Here is a 26,873-nt window from a genome sequence, read left to right as displayed (position 1 = left end):
TAGAGCATGGAGGGAGGAGAGTGATGGTCTAAAGGTTTCTATGAGGTTTAGCTATGCTATAAGCTAGGGAGACTTATGAGGGCATCTGGGTCTCTGTGAATAAGTTCTACGTGATCTAGTGAAGTTTGATTGCAAGGTTGGGAACTAACTGGGCCTTAAGGTCTGGACTACCAAACAAAGGAGAGTAGAGGGTCAAGAGATGGCCCTGAGGCTAGGGAGATGATGGTTTGCTGTGTAAGAATGAGGGTCTAAGCTCAGAGCCCTAGGACCCATGTACAAACCTAAGTGTGGTGACACATGTTGGTACTCCCACTCCTGAGGACTACCTATCCCTAGTGCTCACTGGCCAACAGTCTAGTCCCTGTGTGAACTCCAAGTTTATTGAGACACCCTGCTTAAAACAAAAAATAAGGAGGAGAGCTGAGATGACTCAGTGGTTAACAGTACTGGTTGCTCTTCCAGAGGACCTGAGTTAGACAAACACACAACACCCATATGGTGGCTCATAACTACTTGATAATTCCAATTCCAGAGACTCTGTTGTTATCTTCTAACCTCTGAGAGCATCAGGCATATACATGGTACAGACATAAATGCAGGCAAAACATTCATATACATAAAACAATAAAATAAATAAAAAAATAAGTAGCAAGTGATTGAGGAAAATACCCAATGTCTGGCTTCCACAGGCACACAATTCAAGTACATGAACACATATGTCACATGAAAAGGACAAGGCTTGCTGGGGTGTAAGTCCTGTCTCTCACTACAATAAGGTGGGAGCAACTCAGATTGACTCTACTGATACCTATTGGAGCAACATATTAACAAACCAAGGACCTGTGTTCCCAGTGGCCGGAGGCAGCACTGCTGGTGAATACATGTATGTTTTTGTGGAAGATCAGAAGAGCCTTCTCTAATGGGAAAAAGCCATGAAAACTTCAGCCTTACACAGCTTGTCTGAACATTAGCCATAGCTATCAGACTTGTGGCTGACTCACAACTTAGGACAATATCAGTTCCTCCTTTCTGCTCATTTACAAGGAGGGGTCTGGTGGTAAATGTTCCTGTCACAGGTTACTGTAATGTCTGATGTCATCTTGACAATGGTCAAGTAAACAGGAAGCATCATTGGCTCCGTCTCATCCCCGAGTGTCCCTACACGGGGAGCTCTGTACAAAGCTGTAAGACTCAGTGACAAACTACCTTTATTGGCTGTGCTTATTCTTCCTAAGGTACTCTGTCGCAGAAAAAGGTGACATAATTTCTCCAGACTGTATTTCCACAGAAGTATCCCACCAATCACATTGCTTGAAAGTTCACCCTTTCCCAGTGTAGCAAAAAGTAAAACATATGGGCTGGACATGGCTAAGCAGGTAAAAATGCTTGCTGTGTAAGTATGATAATGGGAGTTTCACCTTTAGCATACAAATGGAAAAACCCCAGGTTCAATTCCTAGCCCCCACATGCTCAGAATCACCTGTAACTGCAACTTCAGAGGATCTGATGCCCTCTTTTGGTTCATGCAGGTACTGCACACACACAATACACAAGACATACAGACCAAGACCAGACAGGCAAAACACCCAAACCCATAAAATAAAAAAATAAAGTCAGATGTGGTACACATCTGTAATTCTAGCACTCCTACAGTGAGACAAGAGGTTGAGACAGGAGGGTCAATCTAGAGACGTACAGATAGGCTAGCCCAGAGTATAAAACAGGCAGAAACAAAAAACCCTGCCTTAAAGGGGTCCTCAGACTCTACATGTGCACTGTGGTATGTACACTCATTTACACAGACACACACGCACACATGAGTGCGCCAAGTCTAGACTTCTTTGTGACCAGGAACAGAAGTTTCAGCGGGATGGGTATGATACAAGGGATTTACTAGACTGACATTATATCTTGACAGCATGACAGGAGGTTGAATATCTTCTAAGCCCATCTTCTGTGGATTAGCAATAGCACAGTCATCTTGACCAAATGCGAAAAACAGAAAAACAAAAATAAAACAAAAAACAGAGGATGATATCATACAGACACTTACTTTGCAGTAGTTTCTTCATCATATTTGGTTTTCAGGTCAAATAATTCTGTTCGAGTTTTTTCCAGGGCTAAAAGGCAAGGACAGAAACTATGATAAAAGATACCAATCTTGTCTGTTTTCAGACAGGGTCTATGTAACCCAGGCTATCCTTGAGCTCATTATACAGCCAAAGACAACACTGACCGTCTGACCCACCTGCCTCTACCTACTCAGCTCTGAGATTACAGATATGAGCCTGTTTTCCTTCATGCTTGGGATCAAATCCGAGGATTTTTGAGTACTGGACAAGCACTCTACTGATGGAGCTATATCCCCACCTCTTTAGGCTGCTTTCAAAGATGGGGTTTCAAATTCTGGATCTCCCTAGGTACAATTCTCCAGTGATGAGATTACAGGATTGTGCCATTAAGCCAGCTAGAATACCAACTGCTTAAAGTAAAAAGGGAAAAGTACACGAAGATGAGAAACATATAAAGGATGGAGAAGAAAACTTCCCCTCACCTCGCCTTATCTCTTTGAAGTACCTCCTTCAACAGAGAACCACCGTCCAGTTTGCTGCAGACTTTCAGCTTTTAAATGGCTTTTATCATCAAAACTCATTTCTATACCAACTGCAAATACAGTTGCATATTCTGTTAATCACAGACCAAGTATATGATGAAGGTCACATATAATTATATTGGAGGTGGAAAGTTCCTATCATCTAGGTGCCTTATCGTCTTAGTGCAACACATGATTTGTGAGCCTACAGTAACTCTGGCATGCTACCAGCTGAGTAAAAGCATGCATATGGTAACCAACCATGACTATAAACAGCTCTGCTACTAGCTTATGTATTTCCTATATAAGACTTCAAAAGGTTTAGTGTATGTGTGCTCATATCCCTGTGTGCGTATGTGTATGTGCTACAAATTTCAGTGTTCTTCTGATGCCATTCACCTTGCTGTTTTTGGAGCAGGGTCTCCCACTGACCTGGAACTCACCAAGTAGGCAAGATTGGCAGGTCAGTGAGCTCCAGGGACCAACCTGTCTTTACCTTGGTAGGACTGGGATTATAAGCGTGGTCCACCACACATGGCTTTTTACATGGGCTCTAGAGATTGAATTCAGATCCTTATGTTTGTGTGCTATGGATCTGAGCAAACTCCTCAGCTCCTATTTATATTTTCAATAATTATTTAATACATACCTCTATTTACTTTATTGTGGGCTGGAGAAATGGTTCAGAGGTTAAGCTCTTGCAGAGGACTCACCCTTGGCTCCCCGCACCCATGTTGTACAACTCACAACTGTCCATAACCCCAAAGGGATCCAATGCCTCTGCAGACATCTACAACTCATATGTATGAACACATGCCGCGATCCACACAGACCCAAAGTTTATTTTAAAAGAGTGTGCTCTGTGGTAGGGGAAGAAACCTCATCTATGGACTGTCAACTTCATTTACTGGCCGAACAGAAGAGCAAAGCATAGTGGTGCATGCCTGTCATCTCAGCACAGAGGAGGCAGAAGCAGGAGGGTCATGAGGCCCAGGTTAGCCTGGATTACATGAAGATCTTAATAGCTCCATAAATGGGATGGTTAAGAGTATTTTCTGAGGCGCATCTTTTCCCTTAGTGGTCTAGAATGGAAGTCTCTCCGTGTTCGGCCACAGGCAGACCAATCAGCTTTCCTTTTAACACACTCAGAAGTAAGGCAGTTGGTAAAGAACTGAGCACACTTGCCCCTACATACCACCCAGCAAGCCTCAAGAGGCAACTCTCCCATTCACATCCACACAGAGCCTGTGACCATGCTCCTGCATCCTCAGCCACAATGGCATTATCTGTTTCAAAAAAGCTGACAGCATGATAGGCAAAACCATCTGTCACTGATTTATCTGCAAATCCCTGACCGTTAAAAACTGTCAGCTCTTTCCCTTATGATCCACACTGCTTCTCAAAGCTTCCTGCTACTTCACTTACTGTTCTGCTGGACTGTTTCTTCATTTTCTATAATTTTTAAGTGTTATATCACGTGTGTAGACATATATATATATATATATACATACATGCATGTATAAGGTAAAGACTGAACCAAAGCTTTTGCCCATACTAGGCAGGAACTCTACAATTAACCCACACTTGGAGCCCCTCAATGGAAGATTCTAGGCAGGTGCTCTACCACTGAGTAGGTTCCCAGTCCCTTGCTGATGGTATTCTAAACAAAAGCTCCTTTGCAGAGCTACATCAGTAGCTTGGTGTTTGCAATTTTTGGACATTTACTCATTTGACTGTTAAACTGGTTGTGACTATTTTTTGTCCCTGTAACATTTGTGTTCTAAGTTGGATCATGATGTCTCCTCATTTTTCTCCCCACATTTAAAGATGCCATGCTGCTTCCTTTTCAGAAAAGGAAACAAAAAAAAGAAAGGCAAACTTTGGTATGACCTTTTTTGGTATCTTTTAGAATTTAAAGGTTCTGCTCTAACAGTTCTTAACTTCATTTTGGGTAGAACTAAGTCCCCTCACCCCCATTATTGTTCCAAATGAGATGACAGTTCTTGACAGTTTGGTGATTTAGAAGTGTTTGTTGGAAAGAAGAACAGGAAGGATGGCTGGCGCAGGGAGGGAAAAGGCAGGAGAGCCACCCACATCCACATTAGCAACTCAATGCAGTGACTAATGCAGTCAGGTAGATCAGCCTGATATCAGGCTTTATGTGGGCTCAAGGTGCCTAAGTGCAGGATCCCCAAGCAACAAGTAGCAGAGGGACTAGAAACAGGCCAGGAGACTGCCCATGCTTGCCCAGCCTACTTCCATCTTCCACATGTGTCTTCAAATAGGATGGAGAGCATCGAACCTGTTTGCAAAGTCTGGAGTTTGTGCTCAGCTTCCTCCAGCTTTGAGGTGGTGGACATCTGGGTCTCTTGCAGCTTTCTGGGAAAAGAGAGAGAGAGAGAGAAAATGAACCCAAATTGGTCATCTTGTTTTGACTACTGAGATAGGCTGTGTGCCCTGAGCCCCACTGCTCAGCACTCTTCTCAGGGAGGCCCAGCTGGAGGCAGGCCTCCCAGGACAGCTTGAATCTCTGCATCTCATCTTTGTGAATGCGTATTATACAACGTGGACTGTGTGCACTCTGCAGGACCTGACATGTGTGGCAATCAGTGTGGAAGGTTCTCCTATATGGAACTTGTTCTGAGATAGCAGATATTAAAAAGAAATGAAATAGCATCATCACATACTCATTGTTTTCCTAAGTCGGGGAGAAGAATGATACATTTACATTCTGCTGACACAGAAAAGGAATCTGTTGGCATAAAGGATGTCCTAAACAGATGTGACAGCTGTCCTTTCCTCTAAAGTGGAGCGCAAATGCTACCACAGTGGGTGGGGGTGGGGGTAATTCTGAATATCTGAAAGTAGTTTACTATTCCCATGGTCTCCAAATGCTGTCCTCAGTCAAGAGACAGCATGCTTTCCTCTGTGTTTGCAACGAAAAAAAAAAAAATCTAAAAACAAGCTCATCATTTTTATATCCATGAATTTAATATATCCTCAACACAATAAACTGAGGGTACAAAAGAGGAGAAATGATGGCTTGAAAAATAAAAAGAGTCAAATTTCTGTCACCTCTAGAAAAGTTTTACTAATACTTCCCATGTGTGTCTATTATAAAATGGGAGGACCCTTAGCCAGGCGGTGGTGGTGCACGCCTTTAATGCTACCACTCAGGAGGCAAAGGCAGGTGGAACTCTGTGAGTTCGAGGTCAGTCTGGTCTACAGAGCGAGTTCCAGGACAGGCTCCAAAGCTACACAGAGGAACCCTGTCTCGGAAGAAAGAGAGAGAGAGAGAGAGAGAGAGAGAGAGAGAGAGAGAGAGAGAGAGAGAGAGGACCCATCATAAATTATAAAACTGCAGAGGACCAGAGTTCATTTTCAAGTGCCCACATCAGGTGGCTAACAAGTGCATGTGATTAATTCTAGAGATTTTTTTCTGGCCTCTTCTGGTCCCTGCAGGTACCTGGACACACACTCCTTACCCATATTCATACATATACACATAATTAAAAATAAGTCTTAAGGAAATCCCACTTTAAAAATTATATGATCATGTATGTCTGTGTGTGTGCCCATGCGCGCAAGCTAGAGGCCAATGCCTGTATATTCTTCAACTGTTTCTTGACTTATTTTTGGAGACAGTGTTCCTCACTGAACCCTGAACTCAATCCAATTGCCTTAGCAATCAATCCACCTGTTTCATGCCCCAGTTCTGGAATTACAGTTGTGTTGCAGTACCTGGCTTTTTTACATGGGCACTGAAAATATGAACTCAGGCCCTCAAGCTTTTGTAGCAAGAATTTTATCAACTGAGCCACCTCTCCAGGTCCCAAGGCCCTTTGTTTGTTTGTTTTGTTTTGTTTGTTTTTGTTTTATATTTTGAGGCAGTCTCTCTACTAGGCCCTGGCTGTTCTGGAACTCACTATGTAGACCAGACTAGCCTCCAAATCACAAAGATCCACCTCCCTCTGCCTCCCAAGGGCTGGGATTGAAGATGGCACTCCATTTTTTTTTTTAAAAAAAAAAACACATACTACAAGAGGATAAAAAGTACAGTCTTTCTTAATTCTTTTACTCCTCAAAGTTCCCTTGTCCTTTTCTACAATGCAACGCTATAATAAATAACTACAGGCATACAAACTACATGAAAGGCATGTGAACTAATACACAATCCACTAACACAACAGACTGACAAGTCTTATGCTTCTGAATAATATGTAGCATACAGTAATAAGTAACAGTGCAAAGCAAAGTAACATGTAACAGTATGTATGAATTAAATTAAAATGTAACAATGATATAATGCAATATAAATTCCATTCCCCCACTTACTTTTATGGAGGGGAGGGTTAAGAAAGTTACTCCCTTTAGCCAAGGCTGGCCTCCAACTCTAGAATTCTCTGCTTCAGCCTCTTGTGTACTGGGTCATGAGACATGAAGCTACCCTTTCTTCTACTTGTGTGCTTGGCAGTGTGCCTTTCCCTTCATCACCAGTTTGGAAGTGCTCTGTTTCAGCATATATTGCTACCCCTCATTCTCAGTAGCAAACTGAACCAAAACGCCACAGATACCTAAGACTGTTTAGTTTCTTTCTGCTAAAATTTCGTCAACTATGTTTTTGGCTAACTTGAAGAGTAAATCTGTTGGAAAAATTTCTAACAAAGTAATTTTAATGGTCACAGGCTTTATGTAATTGTTTTTCTTTTTGGATAGATATTAAGAACTTCCCAATTAAAATCCTCTAATTTAAACTCCTGCCAATGTGTTTTTGTAAACCCTGCCAACACTGGATAAAATCAAACTCAGTATTTATTGCTGTCTCTTTGTATGCTCAAATATCAACTCTGCCCACTTTTAGAAGGTAGTTACTAGTTTTGTTTGTTTGTTTATTGAGACTGGGTCTCATGTAGCCAAGGCTGGCCATGAACTCCCAATCTTTCTGCCTATACCTCCTCAGTGATGGTATTACTGGCATGTACTGTCATGTATGGCAAGTAGAACTGATCATTTCTTTCCATTAATCTGTAAGAGCTCTGAGTATATGTAGAAGAGCTTGGGGTTGGTGGCCAAAAGCTCTTGCTACTCTTTTTAAAGACTGGGTTTGGTTCCCATCACCCACATTAGGCAGCTCATCACTGTCTTAACTCCAGTTCTAGGGGATCTGATGCCCATTTCTGGACTTCACAGGCAGTGCATGCACATGGCGCACATACAGGCACACACACACACACACACACACACACACACACACACACACACGAAAGAATATATATACACATGCACTCTCCTGTACCAATTCACATACAGACACACATACGCATAGCTAAAAATCAATAAATAATGAATAAAAGTTCACTCATTATCTTATGCAGTATAAATATATTTTTCTCTCTTTGTTGATATCTTTAAAACTTTACTGTTATTGGTCTTTTAAATTTTGTTTTAAATATTGGATGGTTATATTGATATACTTTTCCAGATATTATTATAAAGATTTTTTACTTAAAAATATTTAAAAATATCAAATATCAAAGTTCTCTTTTGGTATATAATGAATTAATTATTATTTAAATCCCACATCCAGTTAGATTTTTAAAATCATGTGTGTGTATGTGTGTGTGTAGGCCAAATGCTGAAATTTTGAAGTTGGTCTTTGGTCATGTTCCACCTTATTTATTGAGGCAAAGTCTCTAACTGAACCCACAACTCGACAATTCTAGCTAATCTAGGGGTCAATATATCCTAGGGATTCGTCTCTGCTTCAGCTGGGATTACAGGTCACTGCTATGCCTGCCCAATTTTATGTGGGTTCTGGAGATACAAAACACTTTCCTCATACATGTAGAGCAAAGGATTGATATACTGAGACATCTCAGTTTTAAAATCAAGGTTTTAAGACTCTGTAGCCCAGTCTAGCCTAAAACTCTCTAAGGCAAGCTTTGAAGTCACAGCAATCCTCCTGTTTTAGGTTCCGATTTGCTGGAATTACAGGCATAGTCACTATGCCTGGCTCCACATGATTTTTTTCTGCATGTAAAGAAAGGTAATAAAGGTAAAGTTTTGTTTTCATTCCTTTCCCTAAATATTATTCTCTTTTAATATAATCCATTCCTTTACCTAATTTGAATTTACCCGAACAGTACTACATTCCCATATCATTTATTTCCACACTTTCATACTGTATGAGGCTGAAGGGATGCATGCTACCTATTACACTATGTACAAGCTCTTTCTTTCTTTCTCTCTCTCTCTCCCCCTCCCTCCCTTCCTTTCTTTTTTGAGAATGGGTCTCATGCAGCACAAGTTGGCCTCAAACTGATTATGGAGTTGAGGATAACCTTGAATTCCTGATTTTTTACCTCTCCAGTGCTGGGAGTAAAATTGATGTCAACATACTTGAGTAAGTGGTGCTAGGGACGGAATCTGGAACACTCTGCCAGTGAATGTATGAAACTTTAAATCCTGTGGTTTTCACTCTTATCTTGCTGTATTGTTTGCTCAGGCTGTTGTGAATTTTATTGAATTATAGTTTCCATGACTAAGAAGAGTTATGGTTAGAGATGGCTCATATCCCCTTATCCAGTTTTCATGGAAGGAAGTGAGGGGTTTAGAGTGCTGTATTTTCCTGCACAATCAAGCATTGCACCATACTTTCTTTAATTATTTTAATTATTATTGTGTATATGTTGCCCATGTGGAGGTTACTTTCTGAACTTGGATCTCTTTCCACTTTTTTTGGGGGGGGGTAAGACAGGGTCTCTGGCCTAAAACTCTATGTAGACCAGGCCGGCCTCAAATTCACATAAATCTGCCTACATCAGTCTCCTGAAAGCTGAGATTAAAGGTATGGGCTACCATGCCTGAACCTATTTTCCTTATATTTGTTCGTTTTTACTTGTATTTAGATCAGGGTCTAACTATGTAGCCATCACTGATCTGGAACTGGTCATAGACCAAGTTGGCCCCAAACTCAGAGGTTTGAGATCTGAATGCCTCTGCTCCCCAGGTTCTGGGACTAAAGGCATGCACCACCACACCTAGCTTTTCCTTCTTTATAAATGGAGCCACTGAACTCAGCACCACAGTATCCCTGAAGCTTCTGTGAGACATGGGAGGTGTCCTAGTTAGATTTAATTGTCAACTTGACACAGCCTAGAGTCATCTGAGAGAAAACCATGATTGTGAAATTGCCTAGATCAGATTGGCTGGTAGGCATTTTAGAGGTGTGGAGTGTCTTAATTATTAATTAAAGCAAGAGGGCCCAGTCGCTAAGGGTGGTACCATCCTTGGGCAGGTACTTCTGGGATGTGTAAGAAAGAAGTATTCCTCTATTGTTTCTGCTCCATGTTCCTGCCCTGACTTCAAACAATGATGAATTGTGACCTAAAAGACAGAAGAAATACATTCCTCTTCAAGTTGCTTTTGGTCATAATATTTTATCATAGTAACAGAAATATAACCAGAAGAAGTTTTTTTTTTTTATTTCTTTTCTTTTTTTTTTCTTATATATTGGTGTTGGAGACTGAGCAAGGGCATCATGCAGTTAAGCATGAGCTTTATGAAGGAGCCTCAGCTTAGCTTTTTCTTTTGGTTTTCCAAGAATAGGTTTGGAAAGGTTTCTCTATATAACAGTCCTGGCTGTCCTGGAACTTAGTAGACCAGGCTGCCTCAAACTCACAAAGATCTGCCTGCCTATCTTGAGAGTCAAGTCCTAGGATTAAAGGCGTGCACCACCACTGCCCAGGATGTCTTTTATTTTTGCTTTATTTTGCTATTGTAGACAAGGTCTTGCTATGTAGCTCCATGATCTGCCAGGTGTGTATGTCTTTCATATCTTTAATTCTAGCACTCGCAGGCAGGCAGACTTCTGGGAGTTTGAAGCCATTCTGGTCTACCTATTAAGTTCCAGACTAGCCAAGGCTACATAGTAGGACTTTGTTCAAAACAAAAAGGAACACATGATTCTTATACCTGAGACTCATGAATACTGGAATCATGTGTGTGCCACTGTACCTGGCTCCTGTGATCTTTTTGAGGTAACCCCATAGAACTCTGGTGAATTAGCCATGAAATCAATGCTCACAAGTAGAATAAAACACCATGCTGAGGGCTGGCAATATGGCTAAATGGGTCAATTGTTTGCCACACAAGTTTGAGGACCTGACCAATTGGTCTAGCTGAATTGGTCTCCAGATTCAGTGAGAGACCTGTCTCAAAGAAAAAAGTGGAGAGTAAAGGACACTGACCTTTGGCCTACACACACACAAACACACACACACACACACACCTCACACCCCTTGTGAGTAAACTTAGCCACTTACTTGAAACTATAAATCTAATTAGTGCCTCCTGTTAAAATGTATGTGCATTTCCTCATGCTAGTGCTAAAATTTAACATCTTAATTTAACTAAAGTTTTTAAAAATCTGACTAACACAGTTGGAACTAACAAGCTCAGGAGTCCCCATAGCTTTTACAAGAAATCTGATTTTCATTAAATTGTTCCATTAGCAGAAAACTACTCATTTATGGAGAAAGTCTGGAATAAAATAAACCATTAGAAAGCTATAACTGTCATTAGTCAGGTGCAGCATTGGTACATTTTACTGATCCAGGCCGAGGGTCCCTCATCCAAAATGCGTAGACCACAACTGTGACAGTCTTTTATTTAGAGATTTTTAAATTCTGGAATCTTTATATAGATGGCACTGGGTGAAAGTGTCAAGTCTAGAGTGCTCTAAAAAGCCTGAACATTTTGTTTCTTTTGGTGCTGGGATGGAAACCACAATCCTGCGCATGCTAGGTATGGATTTTGAGTGATCTCAGTCCAGGGCATACTAAACATTTTCAGTATTTACAGTTTTACATGTCAAGAATATTTCAGATTTTTGGATTAGAGTACCTCAATTCCTTGCTTTATGAGGTACTGGTACAATAGAAAGAAGCAAAGCAAAACAAAACAAAAGCTATTTTTTACGTGACACATAAATATCAGATTCAATGAAGGTAGATGGAGTTCAGGCTTTTTTGCAGAAGGCACATGTTGGCAGAACCTGTCCTCTGTTGCCTCAGTTCAAGTACAGCTGTCATTTGTCAACTTGTGTTCAACTTATACAATCCTTGTTCTCATTCTGCAGGTCTGAGAAACACTTCTGTTCCGGCTGCCTGTTGCCATGGCCACCAGGAGAAAAGTGACACTTTGCACTCAAGGGATTTTACAATGAAGAAGCAAGGATTGCTGTCATTTTTTTTAAACAAAACTTTCCAGCAGTGTTGAGGATGGAACCCAAGGCCTCACTCACAGTGGGGACTACAGACAGATGCTCCACCACTGAGTGACATCTAAGTCCTTCAAACAAAACTTTGCTTAGGAGCTTTGACACTTTAGTCAACAACCTGGGCTGATTTCACAAGTGCATTTTTCAAACTGTCATGTGACGTCAGGGTTAGAAGTGAAGTGTTTATTGGTGCTGTAGTGGTGATGGGAGCTGTGAGGCTGCACTCACCTCTCCTTCTCAGCAAAATCATTTTGCAATTTCTGTTCCTTCTCCAGAGCAATGGTCTCGGCCTGGCTCTTCAGAGTCTGCTCGTATTCTCGGATTTTCTCCTTAAGTGCTTTTATCGTAACCTCTGCAGAATGAAAGACCGAAAAACCAGCGGTAAGGGAAGCGGTTCCTCATAGCTGGGTGAACCAGGCTTTTGTAACCTGCTGGGATCACTGTATTTTAAACTTGAGCTTGTCCACGCTGACACAAAATCAATGGTTATGAGTCCCTTTGGGGACCTTTTACTCCCTCAATGTGAAATTGAACTTGTAGTATTCAAGTTGGAGAGGATCAATGGGTTTTGCCAGGAAGGATTGTGGTGGTCCCTCCAGCACACTTAGAAAAGGGGGAAATCGATGGTAAAACATATATTGTCTTACTGATGCATCCTTAAGTTGGTCCTCTACAGAGGGCAGACTAATAAAGTTTTGGTGTAGATTTAAAGACTTTACTACAGAGGAAAGGGGCAAACATTTGGAAGTGGAGTCAGACATAGCCCTCATCAAGCCCTCATCAAGGCAGCTTTGCTATTGTTTCTCATGGAATGAAAAATGCCAGGTACCGTGGCTGAATGCCATTTACTGTACTGGGGAAGGGAGAAACCACCATGGAGTTTGGGTGATCGTGTCTACTTGAGTTTATTTGCATTCCCAGAATCTGGTACAGGTATTTGAGGTAATAAATGGAGAAGCAGAAACTGACAGGCCAGATAGGGCTTGTAGTTCTAGCTCTCTGTAGTGTCATCTGTCAGGCAGTGTATATTTTGTGTGTTCCCATGAACACTCTCTGAAAACAAATGAGGAATGAAATGATGTTAGCATTTTCAGGGAGGCTGAGGTAAAAGAATTACTAGTTGAAGACTACTCTGAACTTCTTAGTAAGTTTGAGGATAGACTTAAATGCAAGGTAAGTTTGGAAGTCAGCATGGGCTACATGGTGAGTTTGAAGGCAGTCTGAGTTACAGAATGAATTTGAGGTTTAGCCAAGGCTGTTTACAGTGAGTCTGATATCAGACTGGGCTATACATTGAGTTTTAGGCCAGCCTGAGATACATGGTAACTTTGAGGTAAACCTGGGTTAGGTAAAATCCCTGTCTCAAAGGTAGCAAAAAAGGCATGCCATTGGAGTTAAAAATAAAAAGAACTAGATTTTCTCTAGGTGTGTGTAACAAAGCAGGTGTGCACATAATTATCTGTAACCCAGGCACTGGGCATTTCAAAAGAAACAAATTTTACTGGCAATTGCTGCAGAAGGTTGCTGGGGGAGAGAAAAGTCTTGAAGAATCCCAGCTTCACATGCCTAACAACTCCCTTCCAAGCAGGACAATGCTGTCCCTTGTGGTCCCAAAGGCCATCATAGTCTCAGTAGAACCAGACTCAAGTGGGATCTGATCCCCACATTTTCTGCATCCCACCATGAATTCAAGTTCCAGGCAGTGTGTGATCAAGGGTCCCTAAGAGAAGCCAGGGGCTAGCTGCCCACTCTCCATGCCTGTCTGTCCTTGGAGCTCTTCCTATGTCATTCCAGCCTCTTTATGGATCTTCCCACAGACAGTGCCCCATCCCAAGTCTCCAACATTCTCTAAGGGCAAAAGAATGTTCTTCACAATCCTAGTCATTGAGCTTTTGATTAGTTTTCTAAAGCTCACTAAATAGCAGGGAGGCAGAGGAGCCAGGCAGGTTGATGCCCCTCCCTTCCATCGAGGTCTTCATCTATATCTCTAAAACAAAACCATGAGGACACATAGACACAAAAGAAACTTAGGAGTTGCCTTATAAATCTTGTGATTGCTGTTGAATAGCTTTTTTCTTCAACACAAGGAAGTCAGGAAGCTCTGGGGCATTTCGTATTGTTTGTTTTTATTTTTTATCAATGGAGAATTGAACTTAGGGCCTTGATGATGCAAGGCTGGGTAAACACTGAACCACACCCACAATCCCACACTGGAAGATTTTCAACTATTTAGCTATATACCTCAGCTCTCTTTTTGCTTTTACTAAATTGCTCAGAGCAGCCTTAAACTCAACCTATAGCTTAGGCAGACTCTGAACTTTGGATCCTCTGACCTTGGCCTCCAAAGTAGCTGGATTTGCAGCTTACATCAGGCTAGGACATGGTTCTAGGATTTTGAACACACTTGGCTTTTAGGTGTAGAACAAATTTCTTTATATTTGTTCATTCCCTGTCAAGAAAAAGCCTTTGCCACGCCTGACTTGTGAAGTAAGGTAGTCCTGTCAAGAGTCTATTTTTTCCCCTTTCTTTTCCAGGAGATCCATAATGAATGGATGAGGTCGACATGGGAAGAATGGTGTGTAAGCACACAACTTGCAAGGATGCATCTTGTCTGGAGTCTTAATGGATCAGTAGCAATTACTAAATGACTTACTGTGTATGACCCTTTGATCAGGAGTTGGCTGTCTGACAGGTGTCGCCCAGAGGCGACACATCAGTCTTTGAAATGACAGATCCTATCACAAGATGATACAGGAGAAATTTTCAAAGAATCCTGATCCGGCCCAGACCAAGAGCAATAAAAAAATCCAATGTAGTTATTGCGGGAGGAAAAGTTTAGCTGTGGCATAGTTAGGCAGTGTCATTATCTTTGTTTAAGAGATTCGGCTGCTTGCCCCACCCTGGCTTCATGAGGAGGGTAACAATTACAGCCAGTCCCAACAGTATGAAGAAGGCAATTAAGGGGGAAGGGGAAGAAAGCAAAGCCAGGCAGGATTTGCCACTGACCTTGATGTTTCACTTCGGCAAACTCCTTGTTGTATTCTTCTAGTGTTTCTCTAAGCTTCTGGTTCTCCGTTTCAATGTCATGTAGACGCTGCACTTTTATTTCCAGCTGTTGCCCGAGGTCCAGGGCTGGTACAGGATCTACACAATGGGAGAACACAGATCAGCATACTGTACCCAGACCCTCATCCAGGAAACACTACCACAGCCAAGCCATGTTCTCAGGTTCTCACTGGTGGATTCTAGGCAAGTCCTCTTATGCTGACATACCCTTAGTTCCTTACTGGGGGGCAACTAAGTAGGTGTTGTACTTCTGAGCCACACCAGTCCCTTACTGGTAGTTCTAGGCCAGAACTCACCTCCTGGAGACTCTCTTGGGGCCTTAATTCTTCCTTCTGCTAGGTAGTTTGATAAAGAAAGAACTCAATACAAGATCCTTAATATGCAAAAATGTGGTGATGACAGGACTCATGGTATTTGCTAACTCTTGTGCAGTTCTCTAAAAATTTTCATCCATTGGTCAGTGAAAAGAGAGCCATGGGTGTACTGAGTGGGAGGAAGGGGCTCCAGGGAAGTCTATCTTACTGCAGAGCCTTCTCTGGATGATACTACTCCATGGAACAGTGTCTCTGTTTAAATGTGTCTAGGAAGTTCATGAACTTGGAATTAAACGCCATATAACACTTGTACAGACAGCACATTCCCTTGCAAGAGTCTCACAATGACATAGTATAGAAGTAGCACTGAAATTCAGTACAGAGGAAGGCTGGTCCGAGTTCACCTGATTGGCTGGTAGACCCAGGTAAAGCTGACCTAAGCTGGCTGACTCCAGGTGATCACTATTCTATACATGAAAACTCTTGGGTCTCTGTAAGGACATTACCCTTTATTTTATTTTACTTTTTGAGGCAGAGGTTTATATATACCATGCTGGCCTTGAACTTCAGATCCCTGATTTCATTTCTCAAATTCTATCATTAGAGGCATGTAACACCACGGTTATATCATGTGCTGCTGGATATCTGATCCAGTGCTTTGTGCATGTTGAAATTCGTGTGTGCTCTATCCCCTAAATTACATCTACAGCAAGACATGGTCTTTTTAAATAATAATAATAATAATTATTTAAATTGTCATCCTCCTTTACTGATGATGGGTGTTAAGAACAGTCAGTGGTGTGCAGCTGATGGTTCTAAGACTGGAGACCCCTATAAAAACACAACTGGGGGTGACTCAGCATTACCCCTGTGACAGGCATGTGGCCAGCCAGCTAGGAAGCCACCAATTCCCATTAGAGTACATAGAGCAGAAGAGCATCTGGGCCTGTCTTGTAATACCTTGTGAACAAAAGAACACACTGGGGCTGGGGAGATGGCTCAGTCTGTAAAAAGCTTGGTGTACAAGCATAAGGACCTGAGTCTGAGTTCCCAGCACCCACATAAAAAGTCAAGTGTGGCATTAGTAATCCTAATAGTGGGGTGGAGACAGATGGACCTCTCTAGCTCACTGCCAGCGATGCTTGCAGAACTTCTGAACACCAGGTCAGCGGGAGACACGGGCTCCTGAGGAACAATACCTGAAGCTGACCTCTGGCTTCAACATGGATGTTCATTCACTCACACTTAGAAAAACTGGCCCTCCTCCTCCAAAAAGAATGATATCTGCCATCAGATTTACTCAGTATTAGATTATAGTCTACAGTTGGAAAAATCAGACATGCAATTTATAGGACTGGGTTTTGGCCTCTGGCTTTCCCACGAATTCTCAGCAGAAGACGGACAGACATTAAATGCCTTGGGTCAATTTGATCTTCATTTTCCTTCTGTCTAGGAGGCAATTACAACCCACCAGGGGAACACACCCTTTGGAATTCTGAGAGTAGAAGAATACCCAAGTCACAAGGCTTAGAAAGATTACTGAATCTATTTCTGGCAGGGGCGCCAGCCTCGCCTGGGGATGGTTATGGAGATTTAGTCTCCTCTCAAGGAATGCTAAACACCACACATGGCAGATCAGTGAGGGTATATATTCAAGAGCTCACTTAATTTTCCAATGCCAGAGTCATTAATTTTTCAGACCACCCTTGGTTCCTGGAAGCAGGGGCTGGCCCACCATGGCTCTGTGAATGCTGTTTCACCAGAGCCTGGCATTCTCTGAGATGTCTATGTGTTCACAGAGTTTACTCCACGTGTCATTAGGATGTGTGGAGTTAGAGTCTGCAGCCCCTAGGGAGCCCTGCACTGGGGCTTAATACCAACACTGTACATCATCTGAATCTGAGGCCTACTGGGCACTTATGTGGCCTATATACACAGTCCCTGCCTGTCTCCCTTTCTCATTCATGACTTTTCATTATTATTTCAATCAGCATTAAAATATTTATGTTATTTTAGATTGCTAGAGCTATTTTGGGAACATAGTTCTTCTAAGCAGGAGTGGCAATAACAAGAAAAATGGAATCCCCAGAGCAGCTCAGGTTTGTTTTTTTTTTTTTTTTTTTGATTGCAGTATCTTCCCAGGAAACCTGGATTCCTCTTTGGCCTCCATGTCTTCAGGCTGGGAAACTGCCTTGAGAGAAATGAGTGATATGCCCACAGCCTCCTTTATGTAGAAAGACAACTAGAACTTGATCCACGTCAGGGATGGAGAGGGGAAGGTGCTGTACTTGGAAAAAACTCCATAAATGTTCACCGATGTTTCTAGCACAACTGATAGTACCAATTTGACTTTTCAAGAACTAAGCTCGCATTTTATATACGTGTGTATGTGGACATGTGGACAAGGTATCTTCCTCAATCTTTCTCTTTTGTTGAGGCAGTGTCTTTCATTTGGCCTGGGTCAATTTGATCTTTATTTTCCTTCCTTCCTTCCTTCCTTCCTTCCTTCCTCCCTCCCTCCCTCCCTCCCTCCCTCCCTCCCTCCCTCCCTCCCTCCCTCCCTCCCTCCCTCCCTCCCTCCCTCCCTCCCTCCCTCCCTCCCTTCCTTCGTAGGCTAGGTTGGCTGGCCAGCAAGTCCCAGAAACCCACCAGTTTCCACCTCCCCAGCTCTGGGGAGTACAAACTCACAGGAGCTTTTACATGGGTACTGGGGATGGAACTTGGATTCTCATGTTTGTCAAGCACTGTACTGCACTGACTGAGCTATGTCCTTGGGCTCCTCTGGGCCATTCCTATTTAAAGGCCAGGATCCAGTGTGTCTATCTCTGATTAAAAAAAAAAATAGCTTTCATCTTGCCATTCAACAGGTATCCAGTAACATACGAAGAGAACACACATGTTATGAAGCAAATAGTAACCAACAAAGACTTTGGACAAATTCTCAACATGTCCCGCTGTAAATGGAAGTTCTGGCACTCTTGTAATTATTCATCGTGGCATCTATACTTAACAGTATTAAAGTTAATGTAAAAGTAGCAAAACTGGCTACAGAATGGAAAAGGAACTCAATGTTCAAACAGTGTGATGCATTAGACTCCCAACTTTATGATGACTAAAGGCCCACAGCATTGAAATATTGTTTTGGGATATGTAAAAGCCATTGGTAAAGTACCTCTTAGGCTTAATTTTTATTATGTATATTAAAGGAACGGCTAATTACCACATGATGGTATAATAGCCCTAGCATGTTTGAGCTGGAGACTGAAACAATGAACTTCAGCAGGCCAAACCCCGACCTGCATGTTAAGCTGGGGAAATCATAGCTTTCTGTCTCGTTAAAGATTTCCAATGCCATTTAAACTCCATACAAGCATTGTTAGCTCTCAGGCTGTACGTCAGAAGCCTCTGATTTCAGCAGTTCAATTACGGAATTGTCTGAGGGAGGAGAAAGAACACACCCATTGACAGAAGAATAACATGCAAAGTTCTGTAAGCCACCTGCCCAGTCTCCAACCCAACATGCTTTGCCACTATCCCCATCCACCCACCAAGACAAACTCAAAAAAATCTGATAAGTTAATTCCTGAAGCATGCTCAGATGTAGTGTGCAGTTCGTTATGCAACTCAGGACTTAAACAGCATAATTATATAACAAACAACCCTATCACCTGGATTTATTCAGCACATTTTGCGAAGCGCGGTAACATTATCTCATTAATTCTAGTCATCCTTGCAGAAGCTGGGGGAGGGCAAGCTGTGATGTGTCAGGCACTGGCATCTCCCCCAGGGACAGGGATGGGAAGGGAAGCTGGCCAGGCCAACAGGTATGCAAAATGATAATTAAGAATGCTATTTCCTGAGCCAGCAGCCACCTCAATTATACTGTCTCTTCATGTACTAATTTAACAAGGGTTTCCTAAGTGGCTACATGATCTGGGAAAGGCCAGGGATGGGCACTGCAAGGGACACTGAGCCAAGTCAGCAAGAACCAGCCTCTCTGGAGAGGTAGCCCAGGTACATCAAATATCAAGAAAACAAAACAAAACAAAGCAAAACAAAAAAATCCAGTCACACTCACGGATGAGTGGAAGATGGGTTCCATATAAATGGAAAAGAGGGGCATTGTTTAGTAAGAGGAGACAGAGATACTTGAGTAGTTGCCTTAATAGAGACACAAGAGGAGTGAGGAGTTCGGTGCTAGGCATGACTAGAATCATCTACCACCACCAAAGTAACCGATAACGTTAATGATAAAGATACCAGGGCGGTTCTGGGTGCTGAGGGGACACATGATAAACAAGACTAACACCTAGCTCTCAAAGGCTTGCCTAAAGGACTAGAGGCACACATCCCCAAATACAGTAATCAAAAACTGACAGGACAGGAGAAAAAGAAAAATCAATAATCATGGGCACAAATTTCAAATCTCCATTCACACTTATTAATAACATAAACAGGTATAATTTCCTCCCATGGTGCTGGGGAAGGAACTCAGAGCCTTGAGAATGCAAGGCTAGGGCTCTACAACTGAGACATTCCCACAGCTCTTTTATGGCTGGGACTCTATGCAGATGCTCTTCCACTGAGAAACCCAGCAAACAGTCAGTATGGATGCAAAAGCGGAAAAACACAGACTACCAAGCACTCTGGTAGCCCCACACAGCTGCACAACAAGTGTTCCTTTCATATGTACGAGGAACATCCATCAATAACAAGCAGAGCTGCAAACAAGCCTTGATAAATTCAAAAGAACAAATATCATCCAAAGTACATTCTCTGGCCACAATGGAGTAAAACATGACCTGGACCTCCACTTAAGAACATAAAAAAGGAGCAAATCAAACACAAAGTAAGCAGAAGTGAGCAAAGGAGATTGGGGAGCAATAAAACTGAAAAGGCAAAAAGGAAAAAAAAATCAATACAAACAAAAGCAGGTTCTTAAAGAAAAAAAAATCATTGAAATTGATTAGCTTCCGGCCAGACTGATCTAGAAAATAACTGAATTTACAAATCCCAAGATCAGAAAATGAATGAAAGAATGGATCCCCCCCCCCCCTCTCTCTCTCTCTCTCTCATCAGGGTTTCACTACAGACCTGGCTGGCATGGAAATCAGTATGTAGATCAGGCTGGTCTCAACTGCACAGAGACCTGCCTGCCTGTGCTTCCTGGACTGCTGGGATTTGAGGCATGCACCACCACGATTGGCCCATCCTACAGATCTTAAAATGGCAGAATACGCCTTTAGTGCCAACACTGACAGTCAGAGGCAGGTGGAGTCTATGAATGAATTTGAGGCTAGCCTATATAAGGAGTTCTAGGCCAACAAGAGATATATAGTAACTCTGTCTTTAAAAAAATAAAAGATAATAAATATACTACGATTAACATCATGCCAATAATTTTGGTATTTTGGATGGAGCGAATCATTCCTTACAAAGCCAGATGTGGTGGCTCATGCCTGTAATTCCAGCAGTCTGGAAGGCACAGATAGACAGATCTATGTAAGCTCGAGGCCAGACTGGTCAATATGATGACAAATTGTTTAAAAAATGCCAAATTGGGAAGACAGCTCAGTGGGTAAAGTGCCTGCCATACAAGCACGAGGACCTGAGTTCTGATTCCCAGCCCATGGCAATCCCAGGTCTGGTTGCCAATGGAGACAGAAGCACCCTTGGGGGCTTGCTGGTCAGTCACCTTAGCCTACTTGGAGAACCCCAAATCCCAGAGAGAGAGAGAGAGAGAGAGAGAGAGAGAGAGAGAGAGAGAGAGAGAGAGAGAGAGAGACCGAGACCCTGCCTTAAAAAACAAGATAGCTCTCAGTTGGTAGAGTACCTGCCTAGTACACATGAAGTTCTGGGTTTGATCCCACACAAACCAGGCCTGGAGCCACATACCTGTACTCAGGAGGCAGAGGCAGGAAGATCAGAAATTCAAGGTCATCCTCAGCTATAAAGTGAGTCTCTCAGGTCAATCTGAAGATACATTAAGATCTCTGGCCAGTGCTTTGTTCGGATGGGTGTGGCTACGGGGCCAAGAGTGGCCAGCAGGATGCAGTAGGCAGGGTGAGCCCAGGGAGTAAGGGATCACTGGACTATGGATGAGGGAGGTGGTGGCAGGGGTGATAGGAGGGACTCAAGTGAGGGTCAACTTCTGGGGGTGCGCTTATTAGGTGTGAGGAAAGACGAGAATCCTAGACGACATCTGCAAGAAGACCAATGCTGAGTTTCAGCAGTTACCTGGTTTGTGCTGAGAAGGAAATCCTGGCAGAGGAAGAACCAGGACGCCAGTGTAATCAGGTGGAGTGGCCACTTAAAAGCGTGGACCCCAGGAACATGTTTCTGTGGAGATGGTGCCATAATGCAAGACAATGCTGGGGCCATTTATCTGGTCAAGCCACTCGCCCTGGCCCTCCAGGACTTTAATATAAACATTTTATTTGGGAGTCTCTGATTACTACCCAAGAAGCTGGCATGCTCCAATAAAGTGAAGTAGTGTCAAACTAAGAGGTCCCAGAATTACGGAGGGCACAATGATAGGCTTCACTGAAGCTGCTAAGATGACAAGTCTGCTTCAGATCTGGCTAGGACTGTTTATGCCAGGGAAGATTTGGAGGTAGTTGGGCTTGCGGCAAACAGATCTTTCCCATACTGTGAGGGCTTAGAAGCCTATTTTAAACCCAGGGCTCATGTTTGCACAGACAGTTCTACAGGCAGCACAGGGCTGTCCCCTGCCACCAGTACCAGGATGAATGTGTTCCTTGTGAGCACCGTCCCAGCGATGACATCACATAGAGGCAGACTCTACTTTTTGCCAGGACACTCTGGACTAATGTAATCATACGATTACATAATTAACCCAGCTGTCTCATTAAGAAAATCAACTGGAATTCAAGGCATAATTAGTTATATGACAATTAGCATGCTGATGAGCAACCGATGAAAAGCTGTCTAGATACCCAGCATGCCAGGACCACTCCAGTCATGGCCGGGCTGGGGGTGGAGGGATGGGGAGAAATAGATGGGACCAGGCCAGACACCCCTGTGTGCAAGCACATCAAGGATTCCCTGGATCAGTTCAATTCTCAAAGCACCAGTACAGCCAAGGGTTTGGGGTAGGCAGGATCAAGAATGAGGATAGCATGCCAAAGCTTCCGGCACGGACATAGGCATCTACCTTGTAACTTTCACTTTTTGAAAGTGTTTATAGCTGGGTGTTGGGGATATGGTTCCATTGGGAGACCCCTTGCCTAGCATGCATGAAGTCCTGGGCTCCACAATTCACTCAACCACACATAAACAGGATATGGTGGCGTGCACCTGCAATCCCAGAACTCAGAAGGTGGAAGCCAGAGCAGGGGGGTATCCTTGGTAGACAGTGATGCAGAGGTCAGCATGGACGCTGTAAGACTATCTAAAAATAAAAACTAAGAGTTTGTAGTTGATTGATGGAGGGTGGAAAAAAAAGTTGTCTCCTGTTTGGTTTCTAATTCCTCCAGTGTGAAGCCCAATTGCCTCTTTGCTTCTTATATCTTGAAGCAGTTTTAGGACCAGCTCCAGGCCAAGGAGTTACAGGCAGCTGAGTGCCTGCCTGTAACCCAAGCTACACTGCTCCTCAGATGTCCCTGTTCCCTTTTTGTCTTGGTTTGGTGCCTCAGAGGTTGTTTCTTAGTAATATGACTCAAAATGTCCCAGGAGGACAGACAAGACACCTGTAAGGGAGATCTTGTAGGTCTCAGGCCACTATAGTCACTCTGCAAGAGTCAGGGGCATTGGTCCTAGTTTGCCAACATCAGGAGACCTGGAATACCTGAGCTAGACTATCTTTCTGGAAATGGACTAGAGGCAACCATATTTTTCCAGCCTTGAAGGCTAGCACACCAATGACATGGTGGTTGGAAAACCAAGAGGCACTTCTATTTGACACATCAGACCCTGTCAGCTTTCCTTAGGAGTCATTATGGCCAACAGAGAAGAAGGAAGAATGGAAAGAAAGTTTCTAATTTTGTCTGTGACATGTCCTCACCAGAAAGTAACAAAACAAAGGACTAGCTGGCCATTTCACCCCTGTGGAGGGACATTAAAAAGCAGACCTCAAGCTGAGGCTATAGCTCTGTTTATAGTGTATTTGCCTAATACACTTGGTGCTCTGGATTCAATCCCCAGTCTAGCACCACATAAATGGGGCATGATGGTGCACACCTGTAATCCCAGCACTTAGGAGGTAGAGGTTGAGGGAACAGGAGTTCAAGGTCATCAATAGCTATATGAGTATTTTTTTTAAAGATTTATTTATTTATTATGTATACAGGGTTCCTCTGCATGTATGCCTGTAGGCCAGAAGAGGGCACCAGATCTCATTACAGATGGTTGTGAGCCACCATGTGGTTGCTGGGAATTGAACTCAGGACCTCTGGAAGAGCAGTCTTAACCTCTGAGCCATCTTTCCAGCCCCAGCTATATGAGTTTGAGGTCAACCTGGGGCTACTGAGACCTTGTCTCAAACAACAACAGCAAAAGGTTGTGTACCATTTCTGCCAACTTTGTATAAAGTTCTGGGAATAGAATGACCCACAAATGAGCTCTTTCTAGGAAGATCTCACTTATCACTTCAGAAAACCCATGTCATATTGTGATGGTTAATTTTCACTGTCAATAATTTAACTAGATTTAGAATCACCATGAAAATACATCTCTGGATTTGACTATGAAGGTGTTTGCAGAAAGATTTAATTGAAGAGTAAAGACTTATTTTCTGGTTGGGGTCCTGGACTGAAGGAAAGGAAAAATGAGCTGAGAACCAGCATTCAACTCTTGGCTTCCTGACTGCGGATGGAATATGACCAGCGCCTTGTGCTCCTGCTGCATTTCTCCTCTTGATGTATGTCCTAAAACTGTGAGCCAAAACAAACCCCTTCTCCCTTAAGCTGCTTTTGTCACAGCAATAAGAAAAGCAACTACCACACATGTGCTTTCCAAAACTACAGGCCCGTTTCCTAGGGCAATCAAAGAAATCGAGGCAGTTCTTATAATGTGGACTGGAGTCCTGATTCATGAGGTGATGAATATTTTTCGGGGCTGGTAATGTGTCTTTGCCTTCCAAGTGCTGGGATTAAAGGCACACACTACTATCACAAAACTGATAACCAGGTGTGGAAACACAGGTCTATAAACCCAGTGCTTGGAAGGATTGGGAAGGATTCAGAGTTCCAGGACAGCCTGGGCCATGTAGTGAGTATGAGGACAGCCTTACTCTTTCAGATTTTATCTCAACACACACACCTCCCCAAAACTACTGCATCAAGAACTTTCCAGAGCAGACATCCAATCATGTTTTAGTTTTATGAGTACTTTACAAGTAGGCAGCTAACTGTGCTCTTAGCTGTGATGCACTGGTAAGGGTAACGCTTAGTCAGGGTCACTTTGGCTGGAATGAAACACTATGATCAAAGCAACTTGGGAGGAAAGGGTTTATTTGGTTTATATGCCCACATCACTGTTAATCAATGAAGGAACTCAGGACAGGAACTCAAACAGAGCAGGATCTTGGAGGCAGGAGCTATTGCAGCAGTCATGGAAGTTTGCTGTTTACTGGCTTGTTCTCCATGACTCCTCAGCTTGCTTTCTTAGAGAACCCAGGGAGATAGCTCCACACACAATGGCCCAGACCCACCCCCATCTCAAGAAAATGCTTTACAGGCTTGCCTACAGCTCAACTTTAAGAAGGCATTTTCTCAGCTGAGACTCCCTCCCCTGATGATTCTAGCTCATGTCAAGCTGACATAAACTAGACAGCACAACAACTGAGAAAGTTAGACTGCAAGTGATTGTTCTGCTGATTTATGTGTTGCCCCCTTCTAACCATGCAAACAAATACATTATTACAGAATGAAAATCTGAAGAAAGTCACCCACTCAAGGTTAATGACTGGCAGATTATGCATACCAACAGGAAAATTCCTGCCATGCAGAGCCTTCAAAGGGAGGCCATTCTATAATATTCTAGCTATGAGAGAGGGTCACCCTTTAAAAGCAGAGACATTTAGTTCTTGTATCGTCAGCTAGAGATACAAGCTGTTTTACTCAAATTGTAATTGTGACATTTTTTCTACTGATCAAAGGGTGTGTGCGGTGTTGGGGGAGTGGGGTGAAGGAAAGGAATTGAGTCTTTTGGTGTTCTTCGTCCAGGCTTCTTGATGTAATAAACTGCCAGGAGGTGCTAGCAGAATTGAAATGTCTTGAACAGCATGTCTTAGACTGTGCTTTGTGCACTGGAAAGTTGTTGGCATCAAGAAACCATCTGAAACTCTGCCCTTGTCCACAGTCATGGACCCAAATACAGAGAGATGACAGCCTCAAGAATAGGAAAACCGATGCAGAGGGAAGCCTCACTGCGGGAATCATATCAGGTCACAAAGTTGGCAAATGGTCATGACACTTGTACTCATGAGGTGAATTGTTAGAGAATGGATATAAATCTCAATGAGAAGTGCGTGGAATTAAAAAAAAAAATTAGCCAAGCATGGTGAGGCATGCTCAGAATTTTAGCACTAGCTGAGGCTGGAGTATCAGACATGTAAGGCCAGTGCTGGTTGCACACCAAGTGTTAGGCTATCCTGGGCCACATTAAACCCTGTTTCAAAAAAATAAATGAATGGGGACAAGGATAACAGTTCAGCAGGTAAATGTATTTGCTGATAAGCCTGATGATGCAAGTTTGATCCCCAGGACTCACATAATGGAAAGAGAAAATCACCTTCTAAAGGTTCTAATTTCCATATATTGATATGACACAAACATGCAAGCACACGCACATTATAAAAAATTATAAAATAACTAATGAATTACTAAAAAATTAAACTGGAGCCACAGATGTGACTGAGTAAAACACCTTCTTATGGAAGTCTAAGGCTTTGAGTTCTTAAGTGTGTTGGTAGCACACATCTATAATCCCAGCACCAGAGAGGCGGAGACTGGAGAATTAGAGATTCCAGGAGGGTCTGAGTGACAGAGTGAAAACCCAACTCAAGCAAACCATACCTGAGCTGGACCCAGTGGTTCATGCTTTTAATCCTAGCACTGGGAAGGCAGAGGCAGGTAGATCATAAGAGAAAAAAATTTTAAAAAATCTCTCTGTCACTAAGGAAATATTAGGCCATTATTATTTTAACTGCTGGGATAATAACCAATAATAACTCAAGGTTGTTTTGCAATAAAGGTCTATTCAGTATCTTAAACATGCTGGGATTTTTGATAGTTGTTTTTGTTTTTTGGGAGACAGGATCTGTGCTGGCTGGTCTTATGTCAATTTGACACAAGCTAGCATCATCAGAGAGGAAGGAACCCCAATTGGGAAAAATGTCTCCATAAGATCCAGCTGTAGGGCATTTTCTTAATTAGTGGTTGATGGGAGAGGGCCCAGTCCATTGTGGGTGGGTCATCCCTGGGCTGATGGTACGAAAGCAGGCTGAGCAAACCATGTAAAACAAGTCAGTAAGCAGCACTCGTCCATGGCCTCTGCATCAGTTCCTCCCCTGTCTGAGGTCCTGTTCTGACCCCCTTTGGTGATAACGGCAATGTAGAAGTTTAAACTGAATAAACCTGTTCCTCCACAATGTGTTTTT

The 26,873-nt window shown here is 42.8% G+C and overlaps 1 protein-coding gene across 7 annotated transcripts in view; it reads right to left on the bottom strand.

Annotated features, from left to right (window-relative positions):
- The window catches only part of Cux1 (cut like homeobox 1), a 325,002-nt gene that overhangs the window by 115,033 nt on the left and 183,096 nt on the right, over positions 1-26,873 (bottom strand). For all 7 annotated transcript variants that reach the window (XM_087903516.1, XM_087903517.1, XM_087903522.1 and 4 more), the window contains 4 exons: positions 14,880-15,017; positions 12,102-12,225; positions 4,896-4,972; positions 2,054-2,120 (listed from right to left, as the gene is read on the bottom strand). In XM_087903516.1, the coding sequence (XP_087759642.1) occupies positions 2,054-2,120; positions 4,896-4,972; positions 12,102-12,225; positions 14,880-15,017 (406 nt within the window). The remainder of the gene's footprint in view (positions 1-2,053; positions 2,121-4,895; positions 4,973-12,101; positions 12,226-14,879; positions 15,018-26,873) is intronic.

The sequence above is a fragment of the Myodes glareolus genome, chromosome 2 (assembly GCF_982192425.1).
Source record: "Myodes glareolus chromosome 2, mMyoGla1.1, whole genome shotgun sequence".
In the NCBI taxonomy this organism is placed as follows: domain Eukaryota; kingdom Metazoa; phylum Chordata; class Mammalia; order Rodentia; family Cricetidae; genus Myodes; species Myodes glareolus.
Note: the sequence above shows the minus strand (reverse complement) of the source record. Positions and strands in the feature narration are given on the sequence as shown.